This window comes from Heliangelus exortis, chromosome 3 (assembly GCF_036169615.1).
Source record: "Heliangelus exortis chromosome 3, bHelExo1.hap1, whole genome shotgun sequence".
In the NCBI taxonomy this organism is placed as follows: domain Eukaryota; kingdom Metazoa; phylum Chordata; class Aves; order Apodiformes; family Trochilidae; genus Heliangelus; species Heliangelus exortis.
Window position 1 is genome coordinate 91,299,329 of NC_092424.1, and position 16,874 is coordinate 91,316,202.

A 16,874-nucleotide genomic window follows, 5' to 3' on the forward strand; every position below is an offset into this window, starting at 1 on the left:
TCCAAAGCACATAGAAACCCCAGGAAGACATTTGGAAACAATCAAAAACCTCTAACAGCCTTAATCACTTTGGCCTGGAAGTCATAATCAACACTATTTTCTTCCTGGTTCCTAGCATTTTTTGAGTCACAGCAAGAGTAGTGGTAAAGGAACAGAGAAGGAGATGAAGACCACAAGCAGACAACCTCAGGAGAAGCCACAGAGTATTTCATTGCTTTTACCAAACACAAGGCAGTTGGCTGCACCATCAAATTCACTTACAATGAAATTACAATGATGAAAATTTTGCAAACTGAAAAACTGCACCTGCCAAATAAAAATACATCTAATTACTTGTAGATCTAATGCTAAAAATTTGCCAAAATTCACCCTCAGAGGTAAGTGACCCATAAGGGCTTCAGGTTGCAGTTCTAATTGTCTACAAATAAGACCTTCTAATAATTTTCCAAATGGAACCAAACACGATCCCTTTCTCTCTGTCACCAAGACATTTCCCAACAGAATTCAGGAAAAGCTGCATTTTGTGTGGACATTCCACCAGTCCCCCTCATGCTACAGTAGTATTCTTCTGAGTTGAAAAGCATGCATCTTTAGCCCAAGCTTACTCTCACCTTCCCCACTGCCACATTCTCACCTATCAAGAATACCTGATTATGATACAGAGACATTTGTTTCTGCATATTTACACATAAATGTTCAACGAATGAGATTAAAGTTTTTGTAAAAATACAATATTCATGTTCTAGATAGCTAACCTGGGTGCACTTCCCAGATCAAAGCAGACCTGGAAGCCTCAACAGAAGTTAAGCTCTCCAGGAGAACTTAGTGAGACCACCTAGAGAAGCATATGGCTCTTTCCAAAGCCAGCGAGGACCCCTGGTTTTTAGCTTCAATATTGGAAATCAGGTACAGACTTTGAGGGAGGACAAGTTACACCACTCTGTTCTGCAACAGATGTCCTAGGGGGCCCAAATAGTATTACTACATTTCCCTTGACTTCTTAGGATCAATAATAGGAAACCTTTTACCCTTATTCTTGCACAGTTGCACATACTGACATCATTATAAATGTCTGGTATCCATTTCAACCCAAGCTATTTCTAGTAGTTTGCTCCAAAACAGAGACTATCACCACTCACACTCCCAAATAACAGGCAAGACAAGCAAGAAGCCAGAGCCACCACAGCCAGAAGCCTCCCAGGTAAGCCACCAACCTTCCTCTAGCTACTGCCTGCAATGCAGCAGCCCACCTCATGCTGTGGGAATCGTTTCAGCTTGCTATGTTTCTTATGTTCATTTTCAGAACCATGCAGGATCCCAAATTTTTGTCTGAACAGGCCTGTTCTTAGCTGCCAGAGATGCAAAAAGCTGCATGAAAAGTTTCATGAACTGTTACAGAAAATAAAGAATGTCCCAAAAGCCTCAGCCCATGCAATTTTTCAGTAAGACTTTGCCGTAGTCACTGTGTGCACATTAGCTCTACCTCATAGTGCTTGTGGAAGGTTTCAAAACACATTTTCCAGTCCTGTTGCTGCTGGAGTGGTGCCTGGTCACAGCTTTCATACCCATGAGAAGTGGCTACAGCATTGCTGGTCTGAACTTGACTACATTGCAGGAGCTCTTAATAATAAGATCTCTTCTGGAGAACTCCTCTGTTTAGGAGCAGTTGGGTTTTACTGTTACGGACTATGCCAGCTCCCCAAAGAATTCATGTTAGAAATAAATTTTATGAAACGATGCCCAAGGTCTGTAAGCCTCTATGGATACTCATGACTCAACATCTGAGTTACTGTAGCTTTCTAAAGAAAGCTGTTTTGTGAAGGAAGTGGTTCAGTACACAACTTAGAACAATGGAGGCAAGGTAACCACAAAGGCAGGTGCAGTTTTGGAAAAAACAAAAAAGTGGAGGCGGCAGGAGGGAAGGAGGGGGTGGAGGCAAAAAAAAGAGAAGAGAACAATGAGGTGCTAGAAGAAATTTCCAATTATCTAAAATGGTATGTTTCCCAGCAAAAGTAACAAACTATAACTTTTCTGAGTTAAAGCACAGATATTTTTAGTTCTGTGATGACTATTCCTGAATCTGGAATAGCAAGTTAGGCTCTTCAGCCTGGAAAAAACCCACCTGGGAATATGATAGAAAATTACAAAGGCACTGACAGTGGGTCAAGTGCATAGGGATCAGCTGCTCACTGTCTCTTCTGATACTAGGGATCATAGGCAAGGTAGGTAGAGTTAGACTCAAAAAATACAACAACAACAAATCAATACCACGGATAATAGACCTGTGCAGATATTTGCCAGGGAAGAATACTAAAGATGCCTAAATAAGCTCAAGGAGAAACTGGACAAGTACATGAAAGAGAGGTTCATTATGGGCTATAAAGTGGACAAACCAAAATCCAAAGTACAGAAAACCCTCTGAAACAGAAAAAGTCAGGAGATGGAAAGAAGAGTAATCAAACACACAATTTTTATTCTTAGTCCTCACTAGGCATCAACTTACTGCAACTATAGAAGGAAGATGAGCCAGATGAACCTTTGCTGTGCTGGCACAGCTATTCTCATGTATCCAAGTGAGAAGATGTGGAATTACCTTTATTACTCCAAACCCTTCTCTCCACTAAGATGGATGAGAAACCCTTCTCTCCACTAAGAGAAGTTATTTCCCTTCTGCAACTGTGGATATTCATTTCACTCAAAATGAGACAGATAAACGTTTACTTCTGACTGATCTCCACTTTGTAAGTCTGTCCTTGCAACCCTGCTCTACTTTCCAGAGGTAATGAACACATATTAAAAGCTTATCACATTTCATCTTCAGAGCTGTTCCACAAGTCTTCATCTCCACAGCACCAACTGTAGCGTTGTTTGGGTTTTTTTCAGGACCAGACTGCTCCTATAATGAAGAATCTTCTAATATCCATCCTGACCACAGACAGTTTTTATCTATCTGTTCTTGTGCCAACAACTGTCTGGTTCTCAGCTAAGCTGCAAGCCATCTGACATGTTCACAAGAATGGATCAATGGTCTACTACAATGTAGGAAAGCAAAAGGTCAGATCTGCCTCAGAAAGCACCCACTTAATTTTGTACCTAAAATTCAAAGTTACACCAAATCCTAGAGAACAGAGTCGAAACATACAGATAGATGCATCAGGTTCTGCATTAGCTTGTTAATGTTAAGTGAAAATACAAAGAAATTCTTCTTAAACACATCCCACAGACTGGAATGAAGATTTAACAGAAAGTGCAGACCTGAAAATAAATTTATAGGTATATTACATTAAATTATGCAAGTCATGTATACAATAGGCATAACAATTCAAAGAAGTAAATTAAGAAAGTAATAAAGTATAAAAAACTTACTTCCCAATGTTTTCAGGTAGTGCTTGCAGAGAGATGTCATTTACTGAAAGACACGTTAGATTCTGTAATTCAGGAAAGCTTTCAGGCAACCTATGGAGATATTAATTCAAATCAAAGACTTCCAGCAGAAGTATTCATATTCACATAATACATACTTGGAAAGAGAACATGCAGCAGGAAACAAGAATCTATGCAGCAAACACACACAGAGGGAGTTATGGCCAGGCTGTAGAGTGGCTCTCAAAAAATTCTAAGGAACATAGTAAAAAAAAAAAAGCCATGTGACTTAAGAGACTTTGAAACCTCTTTTGTGTCAAAGAACAGGTAATATCCCTGTCTAGTCCTTCTCTTTCATTCCCCCAACTTGTAGGGGAGGAAGGGGAGATTTTTAAAGTTACAGGGCTTGAGAACGCTTTTAAGTATTTTAACAAATGTTTAAAAATCAAACATATTTTCCAGCATCACCTACGTGGTAGGATAACTAAAGAATTTTTTTTATTCAGGCTTCAGCTACCTACATACTTGCAGCACATCCATTTCATATTGGCTATTAGGCTGCTTTTCAATTGCTGCTTTTTGAAGAAACAATCTGCTCACTGAAGACAACATTCCACTGTTGCAGCATTTCACAATTACTGGTTCACAGCCCTACAGCATGTCCCTCCATTCACAGTCCCTCCATTCTTACACTATAAAATGCAGCCATATGCAAAACACTCCCAAAGGTTCCAGAGCCTTAAGGTCCAATGCAGCCATATGCAAAACACTCCCAAAGGTTCCAGAGCCTTAAGGTCCATCACCTCAGGGGTGTTCTGCATGGCTTGGATTTCTCTCCCCTCACATGGATGGATTCCTGTACCACTCACTGCTTGCTGGCAGCTGGGTTGCATCAACCAGCTCAGTTTTTAGTTTCAGAAGAGACAAGATAGGATAAAAGAGGCAATGAGGTAGAGAAGGAGAAGTCCCCTGGCCCAGCCATCCAGCTTCTGGTTGACACCCAGAGCAGGCAATGTAAGCTCAAGCTGCAGCAATTAGTTTAGTTTCCCCATCTCCCAGCTACAAGGTGTGAGCTGGTATGACCTGCAGGCAGCTGGCCAAAAGGAGACACACAGCTACAGGTAAATATAGCTACTGCATGGTGTGGAAAGGGAAAAAGGCAAATTACAATGGAAAGGGGGGCAGACAGGGCATGGAGGGCTTTTTACGTGCTCTAATCCATACTGCACTATTTCTCATTGTCTAGATCTTATTAATAGAACACGCTCAGTGTCTCAAAAATGTGAGCTCCAGTGTAACTATTCATTACTATTTAGTCTCTAACAGATTTAAGACTGGAGTTAAATGGTCTGGTTATCTTTTGGTCACCCTGGAAGTGGACAGGTAGTTGGACAAGATGATTGTTGTAGGTCCCTTTCAACCTGACCTATTCTATTTATAGCATATACTAGACCCCCAGACTAATCTACAATAAATATGCCTGGGTTTTATTAATATCAACCTGAAATAATCTGAAAACAGCTGGAAAAATGGTCAGCCAGCCACTTTCAATGCTGCAGGTTCGTCAATTATATTTGATAATGAGGCAACATACTGTATTAGTGGTAGGACATTGATTGGGAAGATCTCTGACTGGCTTTTAAGCTCAGAGGAAATAAGGACAGGAATCAATGGCTAAAAAAATGTTCCAGGATTTCAAACAGAAAAGGAAATCACTACTGCACTTTCCCATTCTGCCTAGGCAAATTAGTGCCAAAACCTGTATGCTGTTATACAGGTACAACTGAAATTCTGGATCTCATCACAGAAAATACCTGGCAACCCTGTGTAAACAGCTTCTGCTATCTCTCTTTTCTAACTCAGTAAACTGCTTTGAGTGATGTTTTTCAGGACATGCATACACTTTGGAGCCACTTTATCAAGGATTTTTAAAATTCTCTTAAATGCTCAACAACAAAGAGTTATGAGATCTATTTCAACTCCATGAAGAAGCCTTTCAGCTCTTCTTAAGATCACTCAGCCACAGCTGTGCATTACAACTAATGTTTAGGGAAACACACTGCTTAGGCCCCAGGCCTTATTCAGCCCACAAAATGGAGAAGGAGAACTAGCACACTATGACAGACAATTTTGATTTCAATACCATGAGATGCAGCTCTCAGATCTACATAAAGCACACTGGTGCCTGGGAAAAAGCTGTTTGGTGACCCTCACCACTTGCCTATCTAAACATCACCTCATACTCACTTTGCTTTACTGGATTTTTGTGGTGTTATTGTCCTCACTGTATAAGGGGGGCTACAGAGCCACAGGAATTGAGATCACAAGTGTCCCCCTAATGCCAGAGAACTTAAGATGCACTGTGGGAGATATTCAAAGTGCACTTCTGAAGAATTTCAGCTGCACACATGGGAGCAGAGGTCTTACAAAACCACTGGTGCAGCTTAAGATATTACAGACACTCTCCTGTTTGTCAGCACTCCTGCACTCCAGCCAGCCAGCTCATCTTACAAGCATTCCTACCCCATCTCAGTGCAAAGCAAAGCAGGTCCTGAGAGCCCACCGTGAATACTCTGGCTTGTATCACTTTCTCAGCACCACAAAGGAGCTCTGTGCCATGGGTTTAGGAAACAGTTCTTCAAATACTGTTCTAAGGTCTTAACTAGCAGACCACCTCTTCCTTGCTATCTGCAGCCTCACATCACTAGAAAAAATCCAAAATTCTTCAGCAAACAGAACAGAGAAATGAAACACAACTCTTCTATACTAAAATGGTACATCATCCCCAAAGCCCAGCTCACCAGATTGGCAGCAGCCGTCGCAGCCGCTAACACACACGGTGAATTTTTGCCACATTTTACTGCGTGTCACTGTGTCCCGATTGATAGGAGGGTGATGAAACGTTAGTCCAAGCTTTAATCATTAGTAAAACCCATTATCTGCAGCAGCTGATCTAAAGTCTATTCCAAATCATCAGGCACTTGGGTTTGTGCCAATGTATTCATGCTAAGCACTGCCATATACCTCCCAAGTATGAGCGTGGTTTTCCTACGCATTTAAGAAAAGGAATGAAAATTACACACAACCAGATTTACATTTTTCCTGGTTGGCTAACAAATTTCACCCCCTCCCAGGAAAGATGTACATCACTTTTTAAATCTCAACTTTTGCTGCAGTCCCTGCCAGAGACAGACAATGTTGGCAAGATTTCATAGAGATCCTAGATCACAATTTTTAAAGGCTTATTTAAAATTGTAATTGTTAAAGGAAGATTGTAATTCTGGAATGGCAAGTACTAAGAAGAAGGTGGAAGTTACCTAGTCAGTGGATTCCCACTGAAATCTGCTATCTGTAGTGCTCTGCAGAATGAGATGCTTTCTGGTATTTCAGGAATATCTGCAGAAGGAAAAAAAAAAAGAAAAAAAATTGTCAACAACTGTACTGCATCTACACTGAAATTATTGCTACACCCAGTAACTTGTTACTGCAACGAGTTATCTTGATATCTTTCAAGACATTTCAACACACAAGACTGCTTCACGTCCAAGTACATAGCTACCATGTCAGGGCCATTTTGTACTTTTTCACATCCCACTTCCCCCTCCTACTCCACATTCATCTTCCTGATCCTAAACTACTCACCTGTCCGTGGACTGATCTTTTTCAGCTTCTGGTCATCAAAAAACGTACTTTCTATGCAGTCGGACTGTCCCAAAGAACCAATTAAAATTTGAACCTCTTATAATTTCATCTATACACACCCAATATCTCTGCTGGCAGAAAGTGTATGGGGAGTGGAAACAAGGGAAGGAAGAAGAGAACATGCAGTTCTCTCCACCTATAACACACATGCATGGGAGCAAAATCAGCTGCCTTCACACTAAAGCTGGGTAATTTGAAAATATTATTCAAACTGATAGGTCCCAAATAAGGCTAGCACACTATTTCAGATTGTCAGAAAGCATTCGGAGATATTTATATTTGAAAACAAATCTTTTTTTCCACGCAACTTCAACATAACACATTTACCTACTGAAGTTAGACACACTATCCTAAAAGTACAATTGTCTTCTGGGCCTTTTACAGAAAGCTGTATTTCCATGAAAAGGCTATGGGTCCTATGAGTAAGTCCCTGTCTACTGTCATTGACATACGTTCTGTTTCCTTGTTTAATAACATTTTTATGAATAATTTTGAAAAAAATTTTAAAAAGGCGTATCTTAAAGTACAAATCAGAATTCTGTTTTTTTTCCCATTTCCATTTCTTCTATAGAGCATTAGATCTACTCCAGCTTCTCTTCCTGCTGTTCTCATCACAAGGAATACTTAGAGAAATGTCTTCATGCAAGTGGCACCACTGATCTCAGCAGCCATCTGTGACCTAAATATTTAGAAAGCAGGTCTCTTCCTACCCAGCTGAGTAACTCAGAATTTACTACCTATATACTACATCCAGCTCTTCTCCCCAAAAGTAGTGCAATGGAGAAGGAGGCAGGAGAGTACTTGCTCATCAGGTTCAATCTCTTGCCAGTTAACCTAAGCATGCACATAGTTAACCTAAGCATACACATCTATTTTGAATTGTTACCATCTCAGAACTGAACCCAGAGCCAGCAAGAGCCCACAGGTCACTGGTTGTGAACACTCAATGAAGCAGTAGTAGACAAGCATCTTCCGGGAACATTCTTCTGTTTCCTATAGGAGTGGGAAGGGCTGCAGGGAGGGAGGGAGATTTGCACCCCCAAATGGGTTTCACACTACTGCATGAGGTTCCTTCTCCTGAAATGGATGCAGATCACCCTTCTCAAACCCCAGTGCTCCCAGCACACTCACTAGGCACAGCTTTCAAAACAGCCCTGGCAGATAAAGAGAAGTAGCCTGTAAGTGGTATAACCACTAACCCCAGAAGTAAACTCCATATTGAGAAAATATATTCGCTATAACTAAATAGCAAAAACAGGAATGAGAGGGGTAAATACCCACAGTGTGAGGCCTCAAAAGACCAAGCTCTCGTGAGGCTGTACCTGGAGTACTGCGTCCAGGTCTTGGGCCCCCAAGACAAGAAGGACATGGATCTCCTGGAGCAAGTCCAGAGGAGGGTCATGAAAATTATCACAGGGCTGGATCAACTCTGCTATGAAGACAGACTGAGAGTTGGGGTTGTTCAGCCTGGAGAAGAGAAGCCTCCAGGGAGACCTTATAGCAACCTTACAGTACCTGAAGGGGCTACAGGAAAACTGGGGAGGGACTTTTTACAAGGGCATGTAAAGATAGGATGATAGAGAACAATTTTAAGCTGAAACAGGGTACATTTAGATTAGGAATAAAGAAGAAATTCTTTCCTGTGAGGGTGGTGTGATCCTGCCATGGGTTTCCCAGAGAAGCTGTGGATGACCCCTCCTCAGACATGTTCAGGTTGAGTTGGACAGAGCTTTAAGCAGCTAGTCTAGCAGAAGGTGTCCCTGCCCATGGCAGGGGGACGGGAGCTGGGTGATCTTTAGAGGTCCAATCCAAACTGATTTTGTGATTCTAAGCTGTGCCTCCAAACCAAGGCACTGAAGGGTGAGGTTTGCACAGAGCAGTGTGTGCAGCACAAACTGTTCCTTCAGTACACTTGGTGAACGACAGCAAATTACATTCAAACCTACAGAAACTCTAAGGTCCATCAACAGAAGTAGTTGTACCATAAAATGGAATACGTGACTTTAGAGATAAAATCCCATCAGAGATATTTTATCTGTTTTTACTGACCCACTCCTTCATGACAGCTTTGGTACTTGAGGAAACAGCTGTCTGTCCTAGAAACCCAAAAGCAATGAGGTACATTCAGAGTGGAGCATTAGGTGAAGCCTTTGAGGTTAGAAGAGACAAATCACACCAAGTCCCCACATGAGGATTAGGAGATCTCATTCCCCTCCAGCAGTCTGGCTTTCCTCACAGAAAAACCAGACCAGCTGGCAGGACATCAGACTGGCACTCAGGTGAGAGAGGTGCAGGGGCTGCAAATTAGGACCCTGTGCAGAGATGTCAGGTTGGAGAGAAAACAAGTCTTGTGATAAGGCTCTGCAACCTCCTCTTCATGGGTTTCATTTCATTCAAAGGGCTAAATCCAGCACATGCATCAGTGACACAGTCAACAAACAGATCCTCCACGAAGAGCCTCAGAAGTAGCCATAAGACTGCAGGAGCCCCAAGGCTCCCAAATTTAAATCAGGGACACCTGAACAACCAGCCAATTTCAGAGTCATATTTACAAACATCACTGCTGACCTCCCTTGAGAAGTCAAAACCTCACAGTGGGGACAAATGGGTCTAAATAGTGGCATTTGAGGAACAAAAAGCATTGATGTCATTGCAGGGGCATTGCTCTGTCTTGCTACACTGATGGCAAATAAACTACATTTTTATTATTATTATTTTGATTATTAAACATTCTTGTAGCAGCACTCACTTTTTAAAGTGTGATCTAAGAAATACAAACAATACACAGAAACTGAAATCTTGCATTATATAATATCCATAAAATCAAAACAGAAGCAAAACTGCATCCACATTCAGCAAAGCTGATAGTTTTACCCATGCTAATGCTTTGTGACTGAATACCCCCTGCAGAAGATGGAGTTTCTATTACAGGATTACTGAAGACAGGGATCCTTCATGCATTCAACAGACATGCGCTGCAGCAATGACAAGCACTCATACTGAGCTCTGATAACTGGCAACAAGAGAAGAAATGTGTTATCCACTATCTAGCCTTCATCCCAACCTTCCTGGATGACTAGCTGGTAAAGTCCTGAAAGGGACATCACTGTTTCAAAGCTTCTGAGGGTTCACAATAATTTGTTTTGTCTCAACCAATCCAGCATTCACAACTTTTGCAAATGCATATTGTACTGCTATACCCCTTTCATATACAGATACACATTTACCTGTGTGAATCATTCTCTCAGATAAAAACAAACAAAAAAACACCCAAAAAGTCAAATCTCAAGTAGAAGTACTAATTTGTTTGGAAAAATACACACACACATACACACACACACACACACACACAAAGTGTGTATAAAGCAGAAGATAAACTTAAAACCTCAAAGTTTCTGAAACTACTCACAGTACTCATTTCCTCTACCAATGCGTAGTTTCATTGCCATACTGCAAATAATTTCTCTTCTACTTCTGTATGATGGACTAGAAAACTAGAAACTACAGCTTCTCAGCAAAACTTATTTGATAAGCTACTTCTGTCACAGGTCTTAGTTATTATCTGTAAAAGCCAAGAAGTATCTAAATGAGTATTACTGAATATAAGATACTACTTGAAATAAGACAGTATAGGCACTGCTTAAAGTTTGGATTCATTTAAAAATTACAAAATCTGTTCTGAAAAAGAAATGCACTTTTTCAGAACAGATATTCCAGACTATGAAGTCACTTCATGAGCAAAAATCTTCAACAGCAACAGGCACAGCGAGAAGAAGGGAAACTCCATTTCTATGTTAAGGGATTTTTTTAAGATTAAACACGTTTTCGTCCCTGCATTTATACTTTTTCTGTATCTGAATTAATTTTTCTCCTCCTGACAAAAATTCAGTGCAAATTTTTGAGCTGAGGATCATTATAAACTCACTAAGTTTAACATGGTTGAAATACAATTAATTTTAATTGCAAGGAATCTTAAAAAGATTTCTCAGGCAAAAGAGAACCAAACTGCAGGCAGATACTTTATTACTTCATGTGAATATTACTGTAATATTAGAAGAGAAACTCAGGAAAGAAAAAACAAATAGCATTTTAGTACTTGACAAAAAAAAATCTCATGTGATTTATTCTAAGAGAAGATGACAGTCCATATTAGAAGCTTTGACAAAAACAACTGAAATGTAACAGAGGATGTTAAAAAACATAAAGTCCTTTTGTTTCTTGATGGGTTAAGCAGCTTTCACCATTATTGTTGACTACTTGGTTTCATTACAGACATTAACACATATATCTCTGCCAATATCTGCAGCAGTAAGGTTGAATTCTTTTCTTGCCACTCCTGGATATCCAGCTCAAATCCTACTTAAATATCTGGGATTCTTCTAATGCTATACACTGATGAATGCTCCACATTTGCACGATGCCCCAGATGTTCTGGCATACAGATTGTGCAGCATTGCTAATAATAAAGCCATAAACCAACCATAAGCCCTGTGACGTGTGACAATACAAATACACTGGCAGCAAAAAAGAAGTCGTGCCAGCAGAAGTGGATTAAAATCGGGCTTGGCAGTCATGTATGTAAGAGGGCATATTTCCCCTCCCACACTTCAAAATACCTCTTCAGATGTCTATCATTCTACTTTGCAACAGAATTTCCTAACCAACTGACTTAAGATGTAAGTCTGGCACTAGGAAATTCTTTACTGTCTGAATGAGAAAATCAATTCTAAACAACCCTTTGTTTTCTGTCTTTCATTGAAGATTTTTGCAACAGTGACCCCTCTCAATCCCTATTCCCCCATCTGCCTTCTCCTTGTGGCTGGGAGAAGACAACCTTCACTTTAACCTGATAAAACCTTTGGCATGGCACATTTTTACAGCACCGTATATCAAATTTCAAGAGCTAACTTTTTTTTTTCTCTAGCCAAAGGTTACTTGGCCAGCATCCTTTACACATTTTGCAATACTGAACATAATTATCAATATCTAATCAAAACCAAAACAGCAACAGTCAGGAAGGTTCTAAGATGCAACAGGGCTACAAGACCAGAGCTACTCACTCAGTTGACTCCAACTCAAAGTAAAAAGTGTTTTCACAAGAACCTAGTGGAAGTGCCATATTCCTGAAGAAGAGCTAACAACATTTAAGAATCTTTCAGGGAGCAACTACTGGACAATGTTAAATATTCCAGCTATGAAGGTGACACAGAGCAGAGTGCCTTGGGAGGGCTGGAGCCAACACATCCCATACAAACCAGCAAAAACCAACTGAATAGTACTGATCTAGACAGTCATGGCTCACCATCAAATACATACACCATAGGCAAAACACCTTAACCACTCAGTGATTCATTAATGTATTCAGTGGTTGATTTGCTTATACCAAAAGTACAGCCATTCCAGACTCAAAGACTGAACACATGCAGCATTATCCCTCAGGAGACAGATAACCAGAGGCAGACCAGATCTCATCCATCCCATTCAATACACAGGATTTTCTCCCTGCCTCTTTTCACATATGCAGTATCTACTACGGTATATCACACATACACACGGGCACACAAAAGGCCCAATAAAGCATTAGGCACTGCAGTGCTAAAGCAATTTAAGAGCCTTCAAGATTCTCTTCCCACTTCCATAGAGGTTCCTCTGTGCCATCCACTGCAGAGGGGCTTCTGAGACACCTGCACCTGGGGAAGCTCTAAGCCCATTCTCTACTTCCTCTATCTTCCCAGGATGGGAGAAGAAAACTGCTCACCTGGTGAAGTAGCTTGGAAGAAGGAAATTGTGGTGCAAATATTTGTTTGTCTTTATGAAGGGCTCTTCACCTGCAAAGCCCTGCTGAATAGGCTGTTGTCTCACAGGGGCCACCACTTCTCTATCCTCCCCAAAGCAGACAAGTGCAGCTCCCAGAAGTTCTGCCTCCAAGAGGGAAGGGATGGAGAAAGGTGACTTGTCCTCTCCTTCCATTTCCACATTAAAATCATGATGATCTGATGGGCTTTTCCATAGAAACTGGATGGTTTTGCTATAAACCCAGAAGGCTGCAGAAGTCAACCTCTGCAGGTGAACTCTACAATTCCTGTAGCACAATGTGTCAGGAGTAACCTGGTTCTTGCAAATCTATTGAGATTGAGTGGCCCTTGTATAGGCTGCAGAATTTTCCTCTTCAAGCTCCTAGGGTGAGGATTTCCAAAATACAAGAGATGCAGCTCTTTTAAGACCCATCTTTACAACTATAAGGCAGATTCACAATTTCAGGCTGGGTTTTCTGAACTAAATTCCTTAGAGTTGTAATTACCAAGAAACTGAAGCGAGGTATGTATCTAATTCCTCCTCCTCATTGCTTCTGGATACGGCCCTTTTACAAGGGTGGAGAGAAGCAGGGAAAAAATTCCTCCCAAAGCTGCATTTCATGGATACATAGGCAATTTACTTAAAAGAAATCTGCGTGGGGACATAAAACAGGCTGGTTTTTTTACATTGTATGTGGTATATCAACAGAATGCCCTTCTCAGATGCAAGAAGAAATAACAGAAGAAACTGCAGGAAAATCAAAGATAAGATCACAAGCAAACAATAGTTCCAGGTGAATTAAGCGGAGGAGCTCCAGTTCAGCAAGAAATTTAGGTCTTCTATCTTTTTACTGATATATGGCAATGAAGAGTTGAAAAGACATCAGGATTTCCATCTTGGACCTCGAGGCTAGTAGGAATTAAATACTCTTTGTCTGAGCAGCAAGAAAAAAAAAAGTAAAAACAAGTATTTTACTTATGAATCTGTGGATGACAGAAACTGTACTATGTGTTTTGTTGGATTAATTCCTCACTAACTTCATAATCAGAGCATCTAACCTTCTCAGCACAAAAGAAACCAAAAGCCAAGCAACTTTGTGGGTATAAGAATTAACAACGCCTGTTTGCAGATTGCCATTTTATGATCTCTAATCTAGATCATCCAGAAAATGAAGTATTTATTTTATGTCACACCCATATGGATTGTCTGATGTTTAATGCTTCAGCGGGCCAAAGGTTTCTGTCTCCAACTTGTCCTGCTGCTTTAAAAAAAAAAAAATAGTTAGATGAAGCCAGTCGCTGTTGCTAGATGTACACAGAAGTAAAACAGCAAACCAGGCAGAGTATACCTTGATGGAAAAATCCACTTTTCTGTAATCCATTTAGAAATAACTCCTTCTAACTTCTCTAATTAGATTATTCCATCATGAGATTTCACTTATCTTCTCTTTCCTGGTCATAGTTGGCACTTGATGCTTCTTCCTTTCCCTGCCTGATGAGCATTGCTCAGTAATAAAGCCCAGACATTTCCTTCACCTTACTTCTGCTGCATATAAAGCTCACCTCCTCCCCCAACTTAACAACACCAAATTCATTTTAGTGACATGGAATCATAAATGCCAACTTCTACATCACTTCTCCAAAGCCAGAAAGAGTTCCTACATATCTGTTGGACTCTGAAGTATTCCAGAAGCTAAAATCAATTTGCAGTATATGTTTACTTCTTTCCCAGCGTTCTGCTTTTTACATTGATCCCCGAAATTCATGTGTAAGACATGAAGACGACAATGTTAAATACAGGTTTTACACTAAGTGAAAGAAAGGGATGGGAGATAATACAAAGAAAATAGATGTCATTAGAAATTAATGTGTCAAAAAAACAACAAAACAACTGCTAGCAAGTAACCATCTAAAAGAGTGGAAAATTCTTTTATTTGCTACTAGCAAGCTTTGATTTCATTAGGGGGGAAAAAAAGAAAAACAAGAGAAATAGAAAAAAAACACAAAACCAAAAAACAGTCAAAACAGTCACTGGCTGATGCAGACTAAAGCTTAAAATAATCTGCAGTACTGCTCTGCCACCATCCAGACCACAATACTCTGGCTGGGATGTCCCATGGCTTTCAGATGTTTCAACCAGGGCTTCAGTGAGTGCATTCACAGGATGCTTTTTTATACCAGGTAAGATATACAGTGGAGTACTCCACTGAGGAGTCAAAGAGGAATTTTGTTTGTCCACAAGTGCTCATCTGAACACAAATCAGTACAGAAGGCAAACAAGCCACATCCAGCAGCTGCATTTGATAACAAAAAACATGCATTTGCCAGCTACACTGCCTCACAGCACAGCTTGCAGGCATCTTTTTTTTTTTTTTTCATGTCCACTGAGTGAGAAAGTGTCAATTCACATTTGTTTCCCGGCATTCGGGGTTTTGTTATTTACCACCAGACTCGTACCAGCACGCTCGTGTCGGGGCAGCTGGTGGCAGACAGAGGAGGATTCTGTGGAGAAGTTCCTTGAACAGATGCTGTGGAAGTGCAGCAGAGGTGGACAGCCAGGTGAGGGCACAGGGCAAAAGCCAGCAGCTCTTTGTGACCAGAGGGAGAGCAGAGCCCACGTGGGGCTGCAGGAAAGCAACAGAAGACTTCTACCTAATTAGTTGACATCCTCACTGCAAAACAGCTGCCTCACCAGCCCAGGCTGAGCTGAAACAAATGTTCAAGCCTTTCCTCTCTCACTGTTCCCAGTCTGAAGACGCTGGATATCCTGCTTTCGGAGGTAAAAGGGGGACACTCACCCACTTTGTGGGGAGAAGGGAAGTAATCCTACAGTACAGGTGACAGATATGTGAGAGCAGGTAGCTGGATTAAAAGGGGAAAGCACTGGTGTGCATGCCCTGACACAAACAAGTCAGCTGCAGCCTCAGACTATGCACTGCTCCTCAGTGGCATCGACTGATAACCCCGCACGGCAGCTGCCACGTGCTCAACACGACTTCTGAGGACCTTTATATGACTTGTTGAATAAAATGTACCTATCACACAATACATAGTGAATGTGGTGTCCTGAGACCTCCAAAAGACTTCTAATTAGGTTGTAAAGCAGATAAAAAATAAACACTTTCAATAGAAAGTAGTAATATCAAACCACCTGCAACTGAAAGTAGAACAGTTAAATACTGTTGATTTCTGGAAGAACTGGTAACTGAGACAAAAGTTCCTACATATGCAACTAAAATAGTTTTTGAAAGCAAAATAAAGGTAAAAATACGGTTAATGGAATATCTGTGACACTGGCCTACAGCTGCCAAAAACTGATTTCCAGAATCTTGGATGCTGCTCAGACCACCAGCCTTGCACAGCAGCAGCAGCTCTCTCCTTACACTACAGTGCTGTGACTATTGGGATACTACTGAGGAACTACTACTGCTAGGGTAATACTGAGGCAGCATATTTATTTTTTGTGCAATCTGTACTCATTTTCACATAAATGTTAGCATTTGCCATAACATAGCAACTTGTGTAAAGAGTTGGAATTAGAACATCCTGATGTCACAAGACCTGTATCCAGAACTGCACTGTCAATATAGTCTTAATCTCAGTTTAACCAGAAACTACAGAAATCCATCTCTAGGGAAGGTATGAAATTGTACACATTAAACACACTGTATTATTTTATTGGATAGCAAAGAAAAGAACTATGTTGAGATTTGGTTTCAAGCATGATAGAGAATCAAATATGGCTTAACAAGATCTGCTCCTGCACAGATTTCCTCAGTAGATGCCACAGCAAACCCTTTGCTCCTCAGTATGTTGAGAGAAAAATCAGCAAGAAAACAAGCATAACCCATCTACAAAGATTATCAAAATCCATTTAATTCTCCTATTGCACACTGTTCTGAGACTTGGGGAGTGGATGCAAGCCCAAACCATAAGGTTACAGCACTTCCATAGACAGCTGACATGAATCCTCTTACCTGCTGCCAGCTAGAGAGTCACTACAGGTAGTTAGTG

The 16,874-nt window shown here is 40.7% G+C and overlaps 1 protein-coding gene across 3 annotated transcripts in view; it reads right to left on the reverse strand.

The window, feature by feature from the left end:
- The window catches only part of LRRC1 (leucine rich repeat containing 1), a 95,606-nt gene that overhangs the window by 57,120 nt on the left and 21,612 nt on the right, over positions 1-16,874 (reverse strand). For all 3 annotated transcript variants that reach the window (XM_071741719.1, XM_071741720.1, XM_071741721.1), the window contains exons 3-4: positions 6,681-6,759; positions 3,367-3,456 (exon numbers count right to left, since the gene is read on the reverse strand). In XM_071741719.1, coding sequence (XP_071597820.1) covers positions 3,367-3,456; positions 6,681-6,759 — 169 coding nt within the window. The remainder of the gene's footprint in view (positions 1-3,366; positions 3,457-6,680; positions 6,760-16,874) is intronic.